The 21,077-nt window shown below is 35.0% G+C and overlaps 1 protein-coding gene and 1 long non-coding RNA gene across 2 annotated transcripts; both read left to right on the top strand.

Moving 5' to 3' along the window:
* The first annotated feature begins 9,280 nt into the window (after nt 1–9,280).
* On the top strand, nt 9,281–10,825 carry LOC114298879 (protein FAR-RED IMPAIRED RESPONSE 1-like). Its single transcript, XM_028243518.2, has one exon. The coding sequence runs from the start codon at nt 9,281–9,283 to the stop codon at nt 10,823–10,825; it is 1,545 nt and encodes a 514-aa protein (XP_028099319.2).
* A 5,168-nt stretch (nt 10,826–15,993) lies between these two features.
* On the top strand, nt 15,994–18,063 carry LOC145823261 (uncharacterized). Its single transcript, XR_014365533.1, has 2 exons — nt 15,994–16,056; nt 17,672–18,063. It is a non-coding gene; the product is annotated as an uncharacterized LOC145823261 (long non-coding RNA).
* The last annotated feature ends 3,014 nt before the right edge of the window (nt 18,064–21,077 follow it).

Genomic DNA, 21,077 nt, shown 5'->3' with positions numbered 1-21,077 from the left:
ATGTTGTTCAAATGTTGTTACATTACATCATGTTTGCATGTTCTTCGCATTGTGCATGCCATGTTGTCCATCGTATTGAGTATGCCATGTTCTTCGCATTGTGTATGCCATGTTGTCCACCGCATTGAGTATGCCATGTTCTTCGTATTGCGTATGCCATGTTGTCCACCGCATTGGGTATGCCATGTTCTTCGCATGCCATGTTGTCCATTGCATTGAGTATGCCATGTTCTTTGCATTGTGTATGCCATGTTACATTGCATTGAGTATGCCATGTTGTTGTTTGCTTGCATGTTGTTGTTGCATTGTGTTTGGATAGGGTATTAGTCCAAACATGAGAAACGAGGGACATTTCATACTTGAAGTGATGAAACGTACCTTAATTCTCGGTCGCCGACGCTCTTGATCATACATGATAGAGTTCAAGGTATTTATGTGTTATGTGTGCATTCATTTCATATTGAATTGTGCAATTTGGTTTCTTGGCCATCATGCATCGAGATGTGTGATTGGTGGTCCGAGAGTCGAGAACCACACTCCCTTGAGCTTATGAAATGATAGGGAGGGTGGTTGTGCACACATACTTTGCAAATACATTGACATGCCCTTTCTTGCTCTCTGTTGCAGCAAACTGGAGAAATGCAGCAAAACTGGTCGGCCGACCAGAAGAACTAGCTAGCCGACCACTTTTTCTGGTCTGCAGCAACAAAAAGTGATCGGCCAGTGGCTGGAAACACCCCTAGGCGGTCGGCAGCCCTCCCACAGGTCCCCAAGGTGAGTTAGAAGCTTGTTGGAGCTTGGTGCAAGGTTCTGAGAACAATTGTAAACAGAGGCAAGTTAGGGCATCGCGGTGGATTTCTGAATGAGGCGACCGAGCATGCATATACTTCTAACCTTGAGGCTTCTGATTTATCGCTTTACTTAGCTGATTTGATTAGCTAGTTAGCTATTCGGTTTGTACTTAATTAGTTTATGCGTTTAACTATTCAATTTGTATTGTAATAGCTTAATTAGTTAGCTTGTTAGTTGGCTAGTTTTGAGATGTAATAATTAGTTTAATTAGCTTAGATTAGCTAGTTAGCTTCTTATTCGGACCCTCCGTCGAGATGGCACAATTGTTGTAATAAGTGTGCGTGCGTGTGATGCATGTCTTCCAACCCCCATTTCTTTCTCCTTTTTACTTAACCGCTTACGATGGTTAGTTTTAGGGCATATTTTAATTAGCACGCTTATGCTTGCATGCATGCATTCATTCATCTATCTTGCATGCACCGGGCTCGGCGCATCATACTAACTGCATTGTATTTCAATACCTATTTGAATACATGTATCAAGTTGCATTTCACATGACCTCTTAGAATAGTCGAGCCTATTTTAGTTGCATTCTCGTATGTGTTGCATTAGCCATCTTAACATGAACTAGGATCATGCATGATTTCTAACTAGTTCTTTGTTTTGGCTCGGAGTACACTGTGAGTGTTTACACTTTAGCATACTGCATGAGATGTGTATGTTGCCATGTTAGCATGCTTGCCATGAGGCTAATTGCTTAAGTGATTAACTGCCTGAATGCCTGTGGGTGAAGGTTGGATTGCTTGAATTGGAACAATTCATCAAATCCTCGATTTAGCCTACTTGCGAGTAGCAAACTTCAAATCATTTTCACAAACGAACACGCAATGTTTTGTTCCAACTTAGGCGATCTAGTCTATACTTGTGTGCTGTGCGCATCACATAATAATTCTAGGTTAATAACCGGAATAAGAACACATGTGTTTTCAAAAACAAAATATCTTGTTAGTAAAGGCCGATCTTTGATCAGGCGAGTGGGGGTGCTTATTGCATGACCTTCCCCTCTCGTACCCAAGTTCCTGAGCCGAGGCAACTTTGGTGATGACGGACACGTGGCCTTAGACACGAGTCAGGGTTTCCTAAATTTCTCAAAAATAAAACATTTAGGTGGCGACTCTGTATCTGGCAAAGTTGTCCATGTTTGGCACTTCTTTATAAAAATCAATTTTTCAAAAACGATTTGCCGGAATCCGGACTCTTTGGTGATTTATCGGTCTCACATTGCACTTTGTGAGATTTGATTCAGAACCGTGACACGAGTCCGAACTTGTAGTAGCCTAAGAACAAAACGGATTCGCTCCTCGCAGCGCGGAGCCGGAGAGTTCTCAGGGCGGTCTACACCACCCGCCGCAGCAACTGTAACGGCCCCAAAATGCACATCACAATTATTTTAATGGAATTATGAGTTAATGTGATTTAATTTGGAACTATCTATCTGAATTGGGAAAATATCTATTGGAGCTACGACTTTAGACCTAAAATTGACGACCTTAATGGGCTCAGAAACCGAAATTGAGTTCATGGATAGACTAATGGGAATTTTTAGTACCATTTGGGAAGTTTAATTGAAAATTGATTTCGTCTGATTCGCTACGTTATGTTTGGCTTCACTTTTATACAATTATATGTATATATGAGATATGAGCTCATACTTATCAACTAAGACCCAACAAAAATCTGAGAGAGAAAGAGAGAGAGAGAGAGAGTTCTAGAGAACACCAAGGAAGAGAAGAAAGAGAGAGCTTGAAGAAGAAGGAGGAAGAGTAAAGCTTTGACCTCCATTAATCATCTATCTAAGGTAAGACTTCACTCCTAATTCCTTGAATTTGAGAGATCTCCATGCCTATCCTCTTAAACTTAAGCTTAATCAAGAAAGCATCATGCATCTTTAAAAGGGGTTTTGTGGTGTATGAGGTGTAATACCAATATGAACATGCATGGCTAGATTTGTAGGAGTTAGTTCAAGATCTTAACATACAAGGCATGAGTTCATGAAAGTCTTGTGCATACACTTGCTCTCTTGCATGGTTATTGAGATTTAAAGAGGGAACTCCTAGATTTTGAGAATTGAGACTCAAGTATACATATTTTATGATTTTACATTTGAAGTCTAAGTTTGATCTTTTACATGGCAATTGGGTTTTAATATGAAGTTCTAATTTTTGTTTGATGTTAGAAATTGTTCATTCAACTTGTTTTTGATGAGTTTTGAGCTTTGAATTGCATGAAAATGAAGTTGATTTTTGCTAAAGAATGAGTTCCCCTTCAAGTAGATTTTTGGACTGAAAATATACCCAGACTGCTTGAGCGGCTTGGGCCACCACTCGAGCAGCCAATCCCTTTTTGGCCAAAATTGCATTATGAAATCACCGCTCATGCGGCCAAGGCCACCGCACGAGTGGCCAGACCACCACATGTGTGGCCAAACAGGGCACTTTTTTCGATTTGTTTTCTTTTCATTTCTAACTTCCGAGCCTTCATTTACAGGGTTTTCACGTGAAATTTACATCCGTTAGCATCTCATAAGCATAATAGAAATTAAAAGAAGCAAACGAATGAGTAACGAATAATTGAATAGAACTGATTGAATGAATAAGATTTAATATAAGAAATGCCAAGCCATGTTGGCCATTTGAATGTGTATAATGATAAGATATGTGTTGTGCTATGTGCATTGTGATTGTAGGTCGCGAATCGAGGACAGCACAACCATTTCTGGAAGCCACTGTGAGTAACAAATTATATGTATTTTCTGATTGATATGATATGCTCTGTTGAACGTTCTTTCCTAAAATAAATGAATGATTGTCTATTCTTCTGAAATGTAATGTGGCTTCTATATGTTCACGTGGCCCTTACCCGGGGGTAACAATACCATGGTTTATATTTATATGTTCACGTGGCCCTTACCCGGGGGTAACAATACCTTGGTTTATGTTTATATGTTCACCTGGTCCTTGCTCGGGGGTAACAATACCGTAGCCTATGTTCACGTGGCCCTCGCCTGGGGGTAACAATACCATGGCTATATATGCATAGAAATCTCTGACATGGATGTAATGGAACCACCATACTGTTATGCTAAGGGAGGTACTGACATGACTGTCTACAAGTAGTGGTATGACTGTTTACATGACCTGATAAGATATGCTATAAAGTTCTGATTCAAGAATCATTAATGACCTGAATTGTTTGAAATATTGATTTGGGACTTCATTCATTAACCATTTACCTTGTTGTTATTCACTGGGTTTTAACTCACTGCTTTTATGTATATGTATAGGTGAGCATTCTGTAGGGCAAGTCTAGAAAGGGTTTTTAGCCGAGCCACCATTTTGAAGCCTACCAAGTTTTTTTGAGTGCCGCTGAGTTGGGGCTAGGCTTGGCAGGCTGTTGTCAAGCTTTTGACCTTGATGTACACTTTTGATACGTGTGAATGATATGTATTGATATGTGGGTAAATTAACGTTTTTATGTATATGTGTTTGTTCATATTTGTTCATAGAGATGCACAACTCGTTGGACCATTGGTATTTTTTTATATATAATGTTTCCGCTAACCTCGATTATTGTTGATTGCATAGGAAGGCCTTTGGTAATCTCGGATTATTGGCCGGTTACGACACTAAACCTATAGGGACGGGTTTGGGTCATGACAGTAACTAAGCCTCCTCCTTGACGCCGTCAATGGCCAAGTCTGAACCAACCTCGGCCGAAGTAGCGCCGATCCTCATAGTGGAACTAATGACAAAGCCACCGTCGGTGACCACTGGACCTCTACCAGCAACCGATGTACCTCAAGTTTTCCTTCTCCTCTGCGATCTAATTTTCAATTGAACTTTCTTTTCTAGGGTTTTGAATGTAATCTTTGAATTGCAGGGCCTTTAACTAATGACAAAGCCACCGTCGCCTTTGCGTTGCTTACTAGGTTTGTCATTTATTACTTGAATTTGTGTTTATGTATAACTCTGTTTGTATATACAAATCACATGCCCTTGATTTTGATTCGTGATTTCAGTATTTGTTCTTTATTGTATCTATAGGGGGTTCGTGAGCCATACAGTGAGTTTGCGGATGATAAGGCATATCCTAATTGTGAAGTAGTTCCTAGTGAACAATTCCGTACTACTTTTAAAGTAAGGACTACAAGCATTTGACTACAATTTGTAATACTAATTGTGTATGTTTTGATACAAAATATGGATTTGTATACCCTTGAATTGTGTGTGTGGTTTGCTTTTGCTAATTTTTTACAGTATTTTCTTCCATTAACGTATATATGTGAGCTTTATAGAGCATCGTAAGGGCAATTCCATGTGTAAAGTATATTGTTTGGTGATTGTCTCACTTAATCTATAGATTGTTAATAAAATAAGTTGATTTAGCTGAGAAACATCTTTGGTTGACGATCTAATGATCAGATCACACCGAGTTTTATAAAATTAAATAGATAGGGTTTTGTTTGGCTCTGTATTGCAACATATAGGGGTTGGTTTGGCTTTGTATTTCAACATATAAGATTTGGTTTGGCTTGCTATTTCAACGGATAAGATTTGTTTTAAAAAAAATCGAATATATAGAATTTTCACAAATAAAATTCAAAGAAAAAATTGAATTAATAATAAAATTTAGACAGATATTTGAAAAGATAGATAACATATTTGAATAGATAGATAAAAAATTTGAACAAATAATATAATTTGGACAGATAGACAAAAAATATTTGAATATATAGACAAAAAAATTAAGCAGATAGAAAATAATTTGAACAAATAGATATAAATTTGAATAGATAGTCAACGAAAAGTCAAATAGATAAAAAAGTCAAGGGGTAAAATTGAAAACAAAATGTCATCCAAGATTTCTCACCAAACTATTTCACAAAGTGTAAATCTCTTATAATATATATATATATATATATAATGCTTTAGACAATTGTTATAGTGGATTTTTTTTTTGGTGTTCAACACTACTTAATCATATATAAGATAAAATAGTTCTTTTTCCAAAACTCCTTCTCTTCCATGATGTTTTGTTTATGCTCTGTCTCTGTCTTTCTTCGACATGTTTCAGATCTAGAAATTTGTTATCAACTATGTACACCATCGTCATTATCATTATCATGATCAATCATAGCATTTTCTGCTACTATTATTGTTACTTTCCCCACAACCACCATCTACTATCGTCATCATCGATCATAGCCACCATCTACCACTACCATCGCCATTGTTTGCCACTGCCACCATCTCTTAACTATCATTTTATTCATATCTCTATCAAGTTTATTTGTGATAACAAAATTCCTTGTACAATCTCCTTTGATTTATATATGTTTATCTCTTTTTCTTTTTGTTCCTCGTGCTTCTCTTTCTTTCGCTGTTATCTCTTTTTCATTCTTCTCTATTCTCTCTATATTGCACAATAAAAGTTCATTGTCTCATATAAATTTCACTGAGACAGTAAGTGAAAATGTACTTTAAAATTCATCATTTTAAAACACTCAATTTGAATATTTATATATAAATTTGAAATTAGGGACTTAATTTTTGTAATTGATTCTCAAATTTATAATTTTTAATTTTTAATTTTTTAATAGAAATTTCTTTGAGTTTGGACAATGAAATTTTCACCATACAAAAGTCAGTAACATTTTATTATGTTTTTATCGACTTTCTTCAGTGAAATTTCATGATTTTTTAAAATAAAGATTTTACATTGTTAATAGATTTTATTTGATAGATTTTGATGAGATGATTATAAAAATATAAATTTGGCAAAAACTAGAGATATAAATCAAAAGTTATTAAATTTTAAAAATTTTAAATCACATAAAAAGTGAAAAATATTATTATTTGAAATATTTTCATCCAGCATATTCTCGGAGGACCTAAACTAGAATTGAAAAGTTCATTGTCCTTATTCTTCTACAAACTTAGAATAATGGAGCTGAAAAACAATGTTATAACCCAAGGGTGGGTGGCATTGTGGTTAGGCTTGGGGTTTAAGCCCCAAGATCACATGTTCAATTTCTCTCTTTCTTAGGCCAATATCTTGGGCCAAGCATAGTTGGTTAGGAGGTTAGACCTCAAGTTGTCTAATCAGTACTTGGTGTGGGTTCAATGCTTCCCCGCTGTGCGAGTCCTGACTTAAGCGGAGTTTGTCTTGGGAGGTCAGGGCAAGTTCTCAGGTTATAGTCTCCTCACTCAGAATGGCTAACAGGACACCCTGGTGATCTCTGCAAGGGGCGCTGCTTTGGACCTGCGGGAGGGTAGGGAGGATTTTTCTGTAATAATAATAATAATAATAATAATAATAATGTCACCCATAAAAAAAGTTACATGTGCATAAAATTAGGAATCCTATAAAAATTACGAAATATTATATCCAACATTCGCACCAATATGGGTGTGAGATTCACATTTTATGTACACTAAATTTTATGTAAAATATCTGACAATTCATTTGAAAGCTCAAACATTTATAAATAAATTTTAAATACAATCCATACATAACACTTAGAAAACTAATGGAATAGTAAATTTTTGGATAAATTATACTTTGTCCCTTTTATACTTTCCTATTTTTTTCACTTTAGTCATTAAAGTTTATTTTTTTCCATTGTAACCCTTCATATTTCAAATTTTTTCTACTCTAAATAAACCCTTCATGTTTCAATTTTTTTTTTTTATAATTTATTCCTAAAGCTAACGTATGTTCAAAATTGGATAAAAAATTCCACGATAACTATTACATAGCATAAAAAATATATTATTATATTAGGTTTTGAGTTTGTGTCAGATATGTGAGTTATATATAACAAAATATTTTTAAGTCGCGTAACTGTCAATGTATTATTTTTTGTCTAATTTTTAATATAACTTAGCTTTAGGAGTAAATTAGGAAAACTCTGAAACATAAAAGATCAAAGTAGAAATAAAAAATAAATTTTAAAGATCAAAGTAAGATAGCGGCTAAACAAAAAAAAAAGGGCAAACTGTAATTTACCCTAAATTTTTAAGGCCTTGTGAAGTTTTAGTTTGTGAGCCACGTATTAGTCAAACAAGAATAGGATGCATGAGAGGGTTTTAATTTTTTCAAAGCTGCTACAGACCTCGAATATAATTGGCGCGAATGAAGCAATTTATCCATTCATCACGCACAACAATACCTGTGGATTTCACGCTCCTACAAAACAATATTACGACCTAGCAACTCTGCTTCTTGGGAGATAGAAAGACCACGACGTAGCTGGCGAGGATGATGACGACCTAGAAGACCACCGGTGACCATTGACCACCGTCTACCACTCTCCAATTCCTCCGATTTCACTGAAAATTTCGGCTCCACCACCAACAACGAACTGATTCGTGGGTCACTAGTATTGCTTCAAACATTGACATTTGCTTTACATTGGTTGAAATCTGGTTGGTCTATGATTTTGCTCATATTTTCTTTACATTGGTTGTAATCTTCTTGGTCCATAACAAGATTTTGGTATTTTTGTATTGATGCATTGTATGTGTTTGTTGAAAGTCCACATAGAAAGAATATGTAGAATTTCTGAGGCCAAGATGCTCTGTGTTTGTGTTAGAATTTCTGAAGCAGAATCCAATAGTATATCCAAGGAACCATTGTCTCTATGACTATGAACCCCTCACCATTCTTCTTCTTGTTTGGTTCTGATCCCACCTAACTTGTTTGCTTCCATCTTGACAATTGCTAAATGAACCAAAGTCTATATAGAATTCTATGACCACATTTTTTGTCATTTTCTGAACATTCATTGAACAAAATCTGTTACCCATTATGAATTTTTTTTTTTTTTTTTTTTGTTTACATACGTATCCATTATGAATTTTGTTTTTTGAACAGAATATGTTATCCATTATTTTCTTTACATATGTGTTTTTTTGTTTTTGTTTTTTGTTTACATACGTATCCATTATGAATTTTGTTTTTTGAACAGAATGTGTTATTCATTATTTTCTTTACATATGTGACCACATTTTTTGTCATTTGAACAAAATCTGTTACCCATTATGAATTTTTTTTTTTGTTTGTTTACATACGTATCCATTATGAATTTTGTTTTTTGAACAGAATATGTTATCCATTATTTTCTTTACATATGTGTTTTTTTGTTTTTGTTTTTTGTTTACATATGTATCCATTATGAATTTTGTTTTTTGAACAGAATGTGTTATTCATTATTTTCTTTACATATGTGTTTTTTTGTTTTTCTTGCTCTGTTTCATTATGAATTTTTCATGCCAATTATTTGTTGTTTTCTTGCTCTATTTTGTTTCATTGTGAATTTTCCATGGATTATTGAAACCTTCTCCAAGCTTAACATTATTGGTTTGTTATTCATTGTGAAGCTGTTATCCATTTTCTTATTGAGAGGCCCATTTTCTTCAAATAACGGATGGAAGGTTCAAACAATCCTAGTCAGGAAGGTGAAGAACCCGAGAGTGGTGAAGTTGAAGAACCAAAGCAGGGGGTGTGTTTTACTTCAAAGCAAGAAGTGTATGCATTTTATGCAAAATATGCGAAGCACTTTGGATTTGCTATAGCTTATGGAACACAAAATTATGATAATGATGGGGAACTAAAATACTTTGGAATTGAATGTACTCGAGCAAGGATGAGAAGAAAAAGATCGGAAGTGAACCCGCTAGAACCATCTTTGTCATCTAAAAATGATTGCAAAGCAAAAGTAAGAGGGAGTCTACAAAAGGATGGAACATTTAAGTTGACAACCGTTGTGCTGGAGCATACTCACGACTTGGTTCCTAGTGACTCACGGCATTTTGCAATGAATAAGAGAATTCTAACTCCTGTGAAAAGAAGATTAGAAATAAATGATGAGGCAGGGATAGGAGTGGCTAGGAATTTTCATTCTATGGTTGTTGAAGCGGGGGGATTTGAGGCATTAACATTTGACGAACGAGATGCCAGGAATCACATTGACAAGGCTAGAAGATTGAGGCTTGGAGTAGGAGATGCCGAATCAGTTGCGTTTTATTTTCATAGGATGCAACAACAAAATTCGAACTTCTACTCTGAAATGGACTTTGATGGAGAAGGACGCTTGCGGAACTTATTTTGGGTAGATGCAAGGAGTAGGGCAGCTTATAAAGCATTTGGAGATATTGTCACATTTGACACAACCTATCTGACAAACAAATATGACATGCCGTTTGCTCCATTTGTAGGAGTTAATCACCATGGGCAGTTAATTTTGTTTGGTTGTGGGTTGTTATGTAATGAGAACACTGAGACATTTGTATGGCTATTCAGAGCTTGGTTAAGTTGCATGTCAGACACTCCTCCGAATGCTATAATAACTGACCAGTGCAAAGCTATGCAAAATGCCATACAAATTGTCTTCCCACAAGCTCGACATCGTTGGTGTTTATGGCATATACTGAAGAAAATTCCGGAAAAATTGAGAGCCTGTTCACAATATGAATCCATAAAGTTTGCTTTGCAAAAGGCAGTTTATGAGTCTTTCACAAAAAATGAATTTGATGAAGAATGGCAAGCAATGATTGCAAAGTTTGGTCTACATGATAACGATTGGTTGGGGGGATTATATGATGAGCGACATAGGTGGATTCCTGCCTATGTGAAAGACATGTTTTGGGCTGGTATGTCAACCACACAACGAAGTGAGAGTATGAATGCATTTTTTGATGGATATGTCAACTCGAAAACTACTTTAAAGCAACTTGTTGAGCAGTATGACAATGCCTTACGAAGTAAGGTAGAGAAAGAGGCCAAAGCAGATTTTAAATCTCGAAACAAATTGTATGATTGCCTAACGATGTATGCTTTTGAGAAGCAATTTCGTGCAACATACACAAACACAAAATTTAAAGAGGTTCAAGTAGAAATGAAACGATTATTTTATTGTCGTGCCACTCTTGTGGAAGAGAAAGGATCAATTTGTACTTATCATGTGAAATAGGCTATTCCAGTTGGTGAGCAAATGAAGAAAGTGGAATTTGTTGTGTATTGTAATTCCATTGAATGCGACATCCATTGCATGTGTCGGTGATTTGAATTTAGGGGCATCATGTGTGCCCATTCACTTAGTGTGCTCCTTGAGAGGTCCACATATGAGGTTCCGAATAAGTACATTGTGCAGAGGTGGAGAAAAGATTTGGAAAGAGGGTACACATGCATTCCTACTACATACACTACATATGGGGTTGTTCTGAATGCAAAGGTACATGATAACTACCACAAGACAATGGATGAAATTATAGAAATTGCTTCCAACGATGATGCTAAGCACAAAGTCATTCAACTTGGGTTAATAGAAATCAAGGATAGAGTGAGACAGGTTGAGGCCGGTTGTGCGAGTAATTTGCCACCTTCTACTAGTAGTGTCCCACATCCTACTAGTACTGTCCAACCTTCTAATACTTCCCCCAAAACTCAGGCCGGTCGTAGTTCTACAAATGCAAGCATGACTCACAAGGTGCTTAGTCCTATGGTTGCTCGCCGAAGAGGTCGTCCATGTACAAAACGGAAAGTTAGCAAAGTGGATGAAATAGTAAATCGGTTGAAGGGGAAGAATAAAAGGGCATCAAAAGTACAGGTAAAATTTTTATTTTGTTTGATATGTAAATCTCAGAATTTTGTTTACTTCAATCACTCACCAATGTGTGTTCCTATAGGGTCGTAAGTTGAATTTTGCTTCTATGGATGGAATGCAAGCGAGTCCGTGTATTGATGGCACACAGGAGAGTATGTACGTACCGGTATGTTTTAAACATATGACATGAAATTTTTTTTCCTTATTTTCATTTGTAGATATATTTGTGAATTTCTTTATATTATTTACTTTGTCATTGAATAGGCACAAGGTAGCCCAATGCAAATGGTGGATAATATTGGAAGCGGATCTGTTAGTCATTCACGAATGGTCACCAATATAAGCAGTCAAAGTGGACCAATTGGTTCAAAATTTATTGAGTTGAATATAGATGTGGATCCAAATACCCCTTTCTATTTCTAGTTTTTTAGTAGTTATTGTAAGACTTTGTTTTGTAAACTTTCAATCAAGTCTCATATAGTTTAAAGTGATTTTGGATCCAATCAAGTCTCATATGGAGCTGTTTTGTCAAGTTCTGTTACAGGTCTGAGCATAGCTTCCTGGTTGGTACTTTTCTACTTTGCTGAGCATCTGCTGCACTGCTATACTTTGATCCTCATCTGCTATGCCGCCTGCTGTTCTGCTGTGCTGCTATAGGCTTTGTTCTGCTGTGTTCTGTGCTGCTGCGGATCTGTTGTGCTGTGTTGCTATATGCTTTGTTCTGCTGTGTTATGTTGTGTTGCTGCTGCGGATCTATTGTGCTGTGTTGCGTTGTGCTGTCTCATATTGTGTTGTGCTATGTTGTGTTTAGGTTCCCTATTGAACAGCTTGTCTTCTTGCTGGATAAATGTTTTTAGAACAATGAATTTTTTGGGGAAAGGTTGAATGTATAATCTCTTTTTAATGCATTTCCTATTTTTAGGTGCTGTGAATTTTTTAGAGCAGTGAATTTTTTAGTATGAATGCATTTCCTCTTTATTGGTTACTTGCTCTTGCCTTTGCATGTTTGGCTGTTATTCTGGGTTTTTGGGTTGAGAATGATGCAAATTTTTTGGACCATTCTGCATGTCTTGAGCCAATTGGTGATTGTTGTCCAGCATTCTTTAAGGGTACAAGTTCTTGGCATCTCTCTTTCTATCTCTGTAAATTCACAGAACTTGATCCACATAGCCCACCCAGGAGCACTGAGATTAGATTAGAAAATAATAATGAAATGAAGGTGGCATTACCTATGATTTTTAGATTGTATTAGAACAAAATCCAAAACAACTTCAAAACTCCTACCATCTGCCTCTTCTACATATCACTCAAATATGATTCATGATAATAATAACAGATGATTGAAGTTAGATGTGATGATCATTGATCAGAGGCACAATAATATATAAATTAAATATCACACCATAATATATAAATTAAATCCTTCACATATTAAATTGGTTTTTCAGAATCTTTTTGTTTACACCATTTTTTCCTTTCTTTATTTCAGAATTTCAGTTAAAAAATAAGACAAGGCGGCCTCTAAGCTACTTCCTTGAGCATATAACCCAAAAGGAGAAGAACACAAAACCAGCACAATAACATTTACAACCAAACAAAAACTCCATTGTTGCTTTGCCATAGAAGGTTCAATTCCTTACAAAACCAGCATAATAACTTGTACACCCAAATGTATAAGTTTACGACATTCATTTTAACATTAAACAAATTACAAGCATTAGCATGTTAAAACCAGTACACACTATGCTTGCCATTGTAAGGAATTTCATAGTTCCTACATTTGCCTCAAGCTGCTCCAATCTTCGCTCCAATTTGTCCAAAGCTTCATAGTTTCTTTCAGCATCATTCTTCCAGTCATCTTCATTGTTCCTCTGACTAGGATTAGGCCTCCATTGGATATCTGCTGCATTGCCATGTTGGCTAGTAGGCACCCACCATGCAAAGAAATTGCATTTGCCATCTGCACACTTGAAATAAAGCCTCCCTGGATTTTTCACTGAGTTTGATATCTTAACGGCTGCTTTTTTCTCACATTTGCAACGTCGATTTTCAAAAAGGCGACCATCATTGCTTGAACTAGTCGAGGTGTAAGCCATTGACATGTTACTCCTAACAGTAGCATTTTCATAAATAAGTAGTACATTAGTCATCAAAAACAAAAACAAAAACAACAATAATAATGTGAAATGGCCCATGGAAGCACAAAACATTTCATTGAGGCATTTTATCATACACTTTCAATTCTCACACATGCCTTCAATTCATCATTTCAATAGGTTGATTTTTCTTCCAAAAACACAACACATTTCAGCATGCTGATGCATTACTAACAAGTTTACATTTTTTTTTACATACTGAATTTTATCATTCATTTTCTTACATGAATGAGAGGTCCATTTTCTTACATGAATGAGAGGTCCATTACTAACAAGTCTACTGGACCTCTTTGTAGACAACTCCACTGTTAACAAGTCCAGAACAAGAAGTAATGGGCATGGAAAGAAAATCCATGTACCAAAATTCACAATGAAACAAAGCTTGGAAGAAAACAGAGCAAGAAAATTCATGTACCAAAATTCATGTACCAAGAACTCTACTGTTAAGCTTGGAAGAAAACAGAGCAAGAAAATTCATGTACCAAAATTCACAACGAATAAAATTAGTACATTAGTCATCAAAAACAAAAACAAAAACAACAATAATAATGTGAAATGGCCCATGGAAGCACAAAACATTTCATTAAGGCATTTTATCATATACTTTCAATTCTCACACATGCCTTCAATTCATCATTTCAATAGGTTGATTTTTCTTCAAAAAACACAACACATTTCAGCATGTTGATGCATTACTAACAAGTTTACATTTTTTTTTACATACTGAATTTTATCATTCATTTTCTTACATGAATGAGAGGTCCATTTTCTTACATGAATGAGAGGTCCATTACTAACAAGTCTACTGGACCTCTTTGTAGACAACTCCACTGTTAACAAGTCCAGAACAAGAAGTAATGGGCATGGAAAGAAAATCCATGTACCAAAATTCACAATGAAACAAAGCTTGGAAGAAAACAGAGCAAGAAAATTCATGTACCAAAATTCATGTACCAAGAACTCTACTGTTAAGCTTGGAAGAAAACAGAGTAAGAAAATTCATGTACCAAAATTCACAATGAATAAAATTTGGGTATCTACGGCTTGATCAGAACATATAATACGGTTATCGAAAATTCATCGATAATGGGAGGATTTTCGATAATGGGAGGAACATATATTATTTTGGTAGGGAGGATTTAAAAATATGTTCGATAAATATGTTCTGAGCAAGAAAATCCTACCAAAATAATGGGAGGATTTAAAAATGCAAATTTTTTTGAAAAATCACACAACTACGTCGCTGGAAAAAGATTAATAAAAATAAAAAATCAAAAAATCTGACCTTTTCTTGCTTGTCAATGGAGGAGATTTGGGGATCTAGGGCTTAGGAACGGAGAAGATTTGGGTATCTACGACTTGGGTAAACAAAGTTTCGTCGTCGAAAAACGCCTACAGACCTCCACCGCCGGCTGATGGGTTGGCTAAATTCAGGGCTGAATCAGTTTATGGGTTTCAATAGAGAGAGATGGAAGCTTCATTTTTGGGTTTGAGGCTTGTTAATGGGTTTGTGGGGTTGAATACCGTAAAGTAGAAGAGAGGGAGCGTGAATCACACACGTCGAGGCATTCGCGCCTCACTTTGTCGAGGCACCAATCTTTTTCCTAATTTTTTTGGGATGCAGACTTGAAAACCGTGTCCGGAAATATCAATTTCACGGTAAAGTTAATGTATTATCGGATTAATTTAGACTTATTTTAATAATTTAAATGATTCATTTTATATAATTAATTAAGAAATTTATTTATATAAAAAAATAAATTAATCAAATATTGATTGTCATATTATTAGTATTAGACTATTTTTATTTATACAACCTATATATTTTTAAAAAAGGGAGCTTGGATATAAATTCAATTTTAGATTTTATTTGTCCAAAGATCTAAGTGTTAAAATATTTTGTCCATAAAGACAAGTTTTTGTAAAATGATTAAACTACCAAGTGTATATATATATCATTTCCCAAATCAAACCTAGACAACCACCTCTCTCTGGAGTCCAGATCCTCTGCCATGGTTTCTTGCGGTGGTCGTCAAAACGACATCATTTTGCTTAGTCTTTTTATTTATTTATTTATTTTATATTTTAATTCAAAATTTTTGTTTCCCTCTCTTTTCTCTTCTCTGTATCATTTGTTTTGCATCATGTATTTCACTTAGTTAACCCTAACAGAGAGACAGAGACGCTAGAGGCGACTGAGAGACGGAGTGACCAACGGAGAGGCAGAGAGAGATAGAGAGACGAACACAAATGAAGAGAGAAGCGAACTGAGAGACGAAAGAGATGGCAGAGTGAAGTGATGGCGATGGAGAAATGCAAAGGATGGCAGGCGATGGAGAAACGCAAAGGATGGCAGGCGATGGAGAAACGCAAAGGATAGCAGGCGACGGTGAGTCCGACGGTGACGCGACGACGGCAAGGCGAGATTGCAGCGACGACGAGGTCATTTCATCATCATTTTCATTTCTTGCAGTTATATATATATATACTAGTGGGTGGCACACACGATGTGTGTGCAATTTAAATAAGTAGGAATAAAAAAAATAATAATGAAATTAATATTGTAATGTGTACTTAGCTTAAGTGGTATGAGTCTTCGTACTTAAACCCATGGTCATGGGTTCAAGCCTTGCCCATCTCTTTGTTTAACTTTTTTTTTAAAAATAAAACATACTGCCACATGGCATGAGGAGAGTAAAGCAAAGCAAGCTTCAGGACACCATATTATGTGTTCACTTTATAATAGTATAGATAGATAGATAGATAGATATATATGATTCTTGGGTTAGATTTGTTGGTTTTTGAAATGGGTCGATGAAATGGGGATTTTTGAAATGACAATGATGTTTGCTGTTTTAAAATGGGTTTGCTGTTTTATATATATAAATGGAAGAAAATATAAATTAAATTTGTTGTTGTTTTATATATATATATGATTCAGATTTCTGATTTGTTGATGATAAATGGATTTGATGAAATGGGTTATATATGTATATAAATATGATTCAGATTTCTATCCAATTTGGCTTTTCAATTTTATGTTCGATTTTCTGTTAGATAAATCAAAGAAAATATAGATTTGTTGATGATAAATGGGATGATGAAATGGGTTTTATATGTATACATGATTCAGATTTCTGTTCGATTTGGTTTGATTTGGTTTTTCGATTTTATGTTTGATTTTTCTGTTAGATTTTCTATTCGATAAATGAAAGAAAATATAGATTTGTTGATGATAAATGGGCTTGATGAAGTGGGTTTCATGATAAATGGGTTTGATGAAATGGGTTGCTTTCATACTTTTAGTCTTGTTTTGATTTTAGATAAAATGAGATGCCAACCTTGTTTCAAATTTCTCTCTGCTTTTTTTTTTTGTATGCTTGGGATTGGAGAAATTATTTGTTTGCATAATTTGGGTCACTGGAGTGAATGTATTTTTTTATGTTTTTGTGTTCAATTGATGTGTTCTTAGCACTGTTTGATTGTAATTGAGAATTTTTGTTTAACACTGCATCTCTCCCCTCTCTCATCCTGATGTTTGGGATGTGAATTTCTGGATCTAAATGTATTGATTTTGAATTGTTTCACTCTTGTTGGCTTGCGGGTGTTGTTTATTTTCTTGTTTTGACACATGGGTTGTTTTTATTTTTGCATTCTTATGTTCAATTGATGCATTCTTAGCACTTTTAATTGTAATTGAGACATTTCATTACTTTCCAAAGTGCTTTGTTGGTATGGAGTTTTTAAAACATTTGCATACCTTACTGGCTTTTTTTGTTTTCTTCTTTTCTATGTATTAATCATTTATCACACAAGTTACTAAAAATAGAAAAGTTAAAAAAACACTAGGTAATACTAAAAGCCCATAGTGTTTTTTTGTTTTTTTTTTTGGCTACAAATTGATGTTGGCAAGGACATGTGAACATTGTTCATCAATTAGTGGGTGGCTATTCTGTCTTATTGCCATGACTATTTTGTATTAAGATTTTAAATTGATTTTTCATCGTAGTCATGCTTGAAATACATGCTAATCATTATATACTTCTTGATATTATAGCCTCGGAGGAGTAGACTAGTTTGAGCAGCCTCGGAAGAGCACAGATGTTTTCGAGGCTTCGAGGAATAGCATTGATTGGAGAAAGAAACCAAGGCACAACACCGTCATGCCAAAAATATTGAAAAACCAATCCACAATAGAATGAGCATGAGCATGAGCATGATCATGATCATATGGATGACATTTTGAAAACAAATCATCGGGAAGAATTTTAATGGATTAGAATTTTAAATTTGGTTATGTGGACAGTCAAATATGAACCAAAAATCTTTATTTTGTTTTTGATTTTTTTTGGGGGGTGTTGAATGGTATTCATGGATGTAATTTTATTTTCTCAGTTGTTAGACAAGATCATACTCATATGTGTTTGATTCAATTGTGGCAGTGATCAATTTTGTTATTCTCGTGTTTGACAAATGTAGAAGTTGTTGAAAATTATTTATCTTGGTAATGCTAATAAATGAAATTAATATTTTGGTTCCAAATGGATTAATGTAATTTTCATTTGTTAATGCTAGAGTTCAATTGTCAGTTAAATGAATACACAATTGTCAGTTGAATGAATACACCTTGGCAATATATGGTTTGCTGCTTGTTTAAAAGAGAGAAAAGAGAGAAAGTTAGTTGTTTCAACATATCATTTCATTCAATCAAGAGTATCTCATTCAACTAAGATGCTTAAACCATTTTCATTGAATCAAAATTGCTAAATCATTTCATTCAACTAAGATACACAAACTCTTTCATTCAATCAACCATCATTTCATTTTATTCAATCAACACTATCATTGCAAATATTAATTTAATTATAACATTCATATCAATTTAACTACATCATTCATTTTGATCCAATTTCATTGTGAGCAATCAAGTAATCCATGCCAACCAAAGAGCCACTTCGGTATTTCTTTATCCTTGTGTTTTCCTGTATCTTTGTCAAAATCTCTGGCCTTTGCCTTATCTTTTCTATCTTCATCTTTACCTTTCTCATCTGTCCCCTTCTACATCCAAAATCTGTAAAAGACAAAAGAAGAACATCAATAAAAGTTTGGATTTTTTTAATACTAAATGACAATAGCAGTTGCAATACAAAAGTAGAACACAAGCTAGCACATACTTTCCAATTGCATTTGGGTGAGATGAGACACACATAAATGTCCAAATTTTGCAAGCATATGCAAAGTCTGATATATGTATGAGATTGAAAATAGAGTTTAAAGTTGTTATGCACCAAGCAAAATATCTAATCCCATTGACTGTTGTTTATTCTAATAATAATAAAATTGCCATATACGTATCATTCGAGATGAGAGTTTTGGTTGGCAATATGATTGTAAACTATTTTCCTAGGATATCCATAATTCACCAGAAAAGATTGCCTCATAATAATAACAATAACAGAGTAAGATATAAAATTCTTTCAATTCTGGGGAGAAAAATGGCATCATCATGCAGTACTAGATGAAACGATCATAACAAACAATGCTGATCAAAAGTAGTTAGTAACTTTTAAATTGAAAACCAACCCACCAATGCATTTATATCTACATGAAATAAGCACAAACATAATTCCAAGAATATGGGAGTATGAAGTAGTCTTTTGGGAACACAACTAAAAGGTGCGTTTAGCACCTCCAAAAACGCAAATCTTGTGACCTATAAACGTAGAACACCATTTGGCAACTTTAGCAGAATGCAAGCTGTGAAATGACAGTACTACTCTCCGCGGTTAGAAGTTGAATCCTAGGGAAAAAACATCTCATTTGTGTCACTGCTCTCTTCATCACTTCTCCTCCTCACTGTTACTGCCGAACTGTCCAACAATTGAAGACGAAAGCATCCACCGCCGAAGCTGCCTCTGGTGTCGTTGTCTACGTCCTCGCTGTTGGGTATACCTCCTTATTGGAGTGTGGGACCCAATTGGTTTATTAAAAGAGTTTAATTTGGTTTGGTATTAGTTATAATATATTTTTATATATTATATCTAATTTGTGGTGACCTAATTCAATTTGGTTACAACTAGGGTTTGATTAAAAAAAAAAAAAAAACCCACAAGTTTACCATATATATATATTGTTCCGAGAAGGCAGTGGGATATAGAATAAAAAAACCAATTCAGTGGAATTAAATTGGAGTTAGTGTGCTATATTTCGGCGGCTATATTGTTTGGATCCTGCTGTGTGATTATTCCAAGTTGGTGTTTGATCTCTGATCCCTTTGGTTTATTATTTTGGCAAAGACGAATTCACTGATTCAAAGTTGATTTGGTTCGTTAATTTGGGTCTTCTACAACTCTGGTTTTGAAGATTTTAGTTCATCTATTTGGTGAGGTCTTTTCTCTTGTTTATTTGTGATTATTTGGAATTCACTTAAGGGTGGTTTGTGAGACCATTCGTGTCTCGTTTGTAACCGTTTGGAAATTATTTGGTTGATAGTGGAATCGGATTTCGATCCCGTGGACGTACCTTACATTGAGGGAACCACATAAAAATTCTTGTGTTGTTTTTTATTTTATTTTTCAGCATTAGTTTTTATTCTCATTAATTGATTTACTTGTGGGGAATCACATATTTTCCCTAACAACTGGTATCAGAACTTACGGTTTATTTAGATTTCTTTATTTGTGTAAATCAATGGAGGGGAATGTGAGTCGTATGTCTAGCTTCAATAGAAGCAATTGGATAACTTGGAAAACTAAAATGGAGGACCTATTATTTTGTAAAGATTTGTATGGGCTTATTGAGGGTGATAGTGGCAAACCTGATGATATGAAAGATGATGAGTGGAAGAGGCTTAATCGAAAAGCTGTTGGTGTTATCCGTCAATGAATTGATGACAGCGTGTTTCATCATGTTGCTACTGAAACTTCAGCACATGATTTATGGAAAAAATTAGAGGGCCTTTATGATAAGAAATTAGTCACAAATAAAGCTTTTCTGTTTCGTAAGTTGGTTAATTTAAAATATAAAGAGGGCAGCCCTATTCCGGAACATCTGAATGAAATAAAGAGTATTGTTAACCAACTTGCTTCTATGAAAATTATTTTTGATGATGAGTTGCAGGCTTTGATGCTACTTAGTTCTTTGCCTGAAAGTTGGGAGACTTTGGTTGTGACAGTTAGTAATTCGGCACCTGATGGATTTGTCACAATGGGCCAAGTCACTAGTAGCTTGTTGAATAAAGAAACTAGAAGAAAATCAGCGGGTTCCTTTCATTCGGAAGCATTTGTTGTGAGAGGTCGAAGCAAAACAAGGGGGAGAAGTAAGACTCCTCATGGTCGTGATCAAAGCCACGACAAATCAAGAGATGGTTCTTTTTCAAAGAAAGACATTGAGTGCTATTATTGCCATGAGAAAGGGCACATGAAGCGAGAATGCCGAAAGCTCAAGAACAAGGAGAAAATGCA

The sequence above is a fragment of the Camellia sinensis genome, chromosome 4 (assembly GCF_055761805.1).
Source record: "Camellia sinensis isolate YWXY chromosome 4, ASM5576180v1, whole genome shotgun sequence".
In the NCBI taxonomy this organism is placed as follows: domain Eukaryota; kingdom Viridiplantae; phylum Streptophyta; class Magnoliopsida; order Ericales; family Theaceae; genus Camellia; species Camellia sinensis.
The sequence above is the reverse complement of the archived record's forward strand: the minus strand, read 5'-3'. Positions and strand labels throughout refer to the sequence as shown.

Bases quoted from the DNA above. Each gene is read 5' to 3' on its own strand.
- LOC114298879 (XM_028243518.2), top strand. From the start codon at position 9,281: ATGGAAGGTTCAAACAATCCTAGTCAGGAAGGTGAAGAACCCGAGAGT.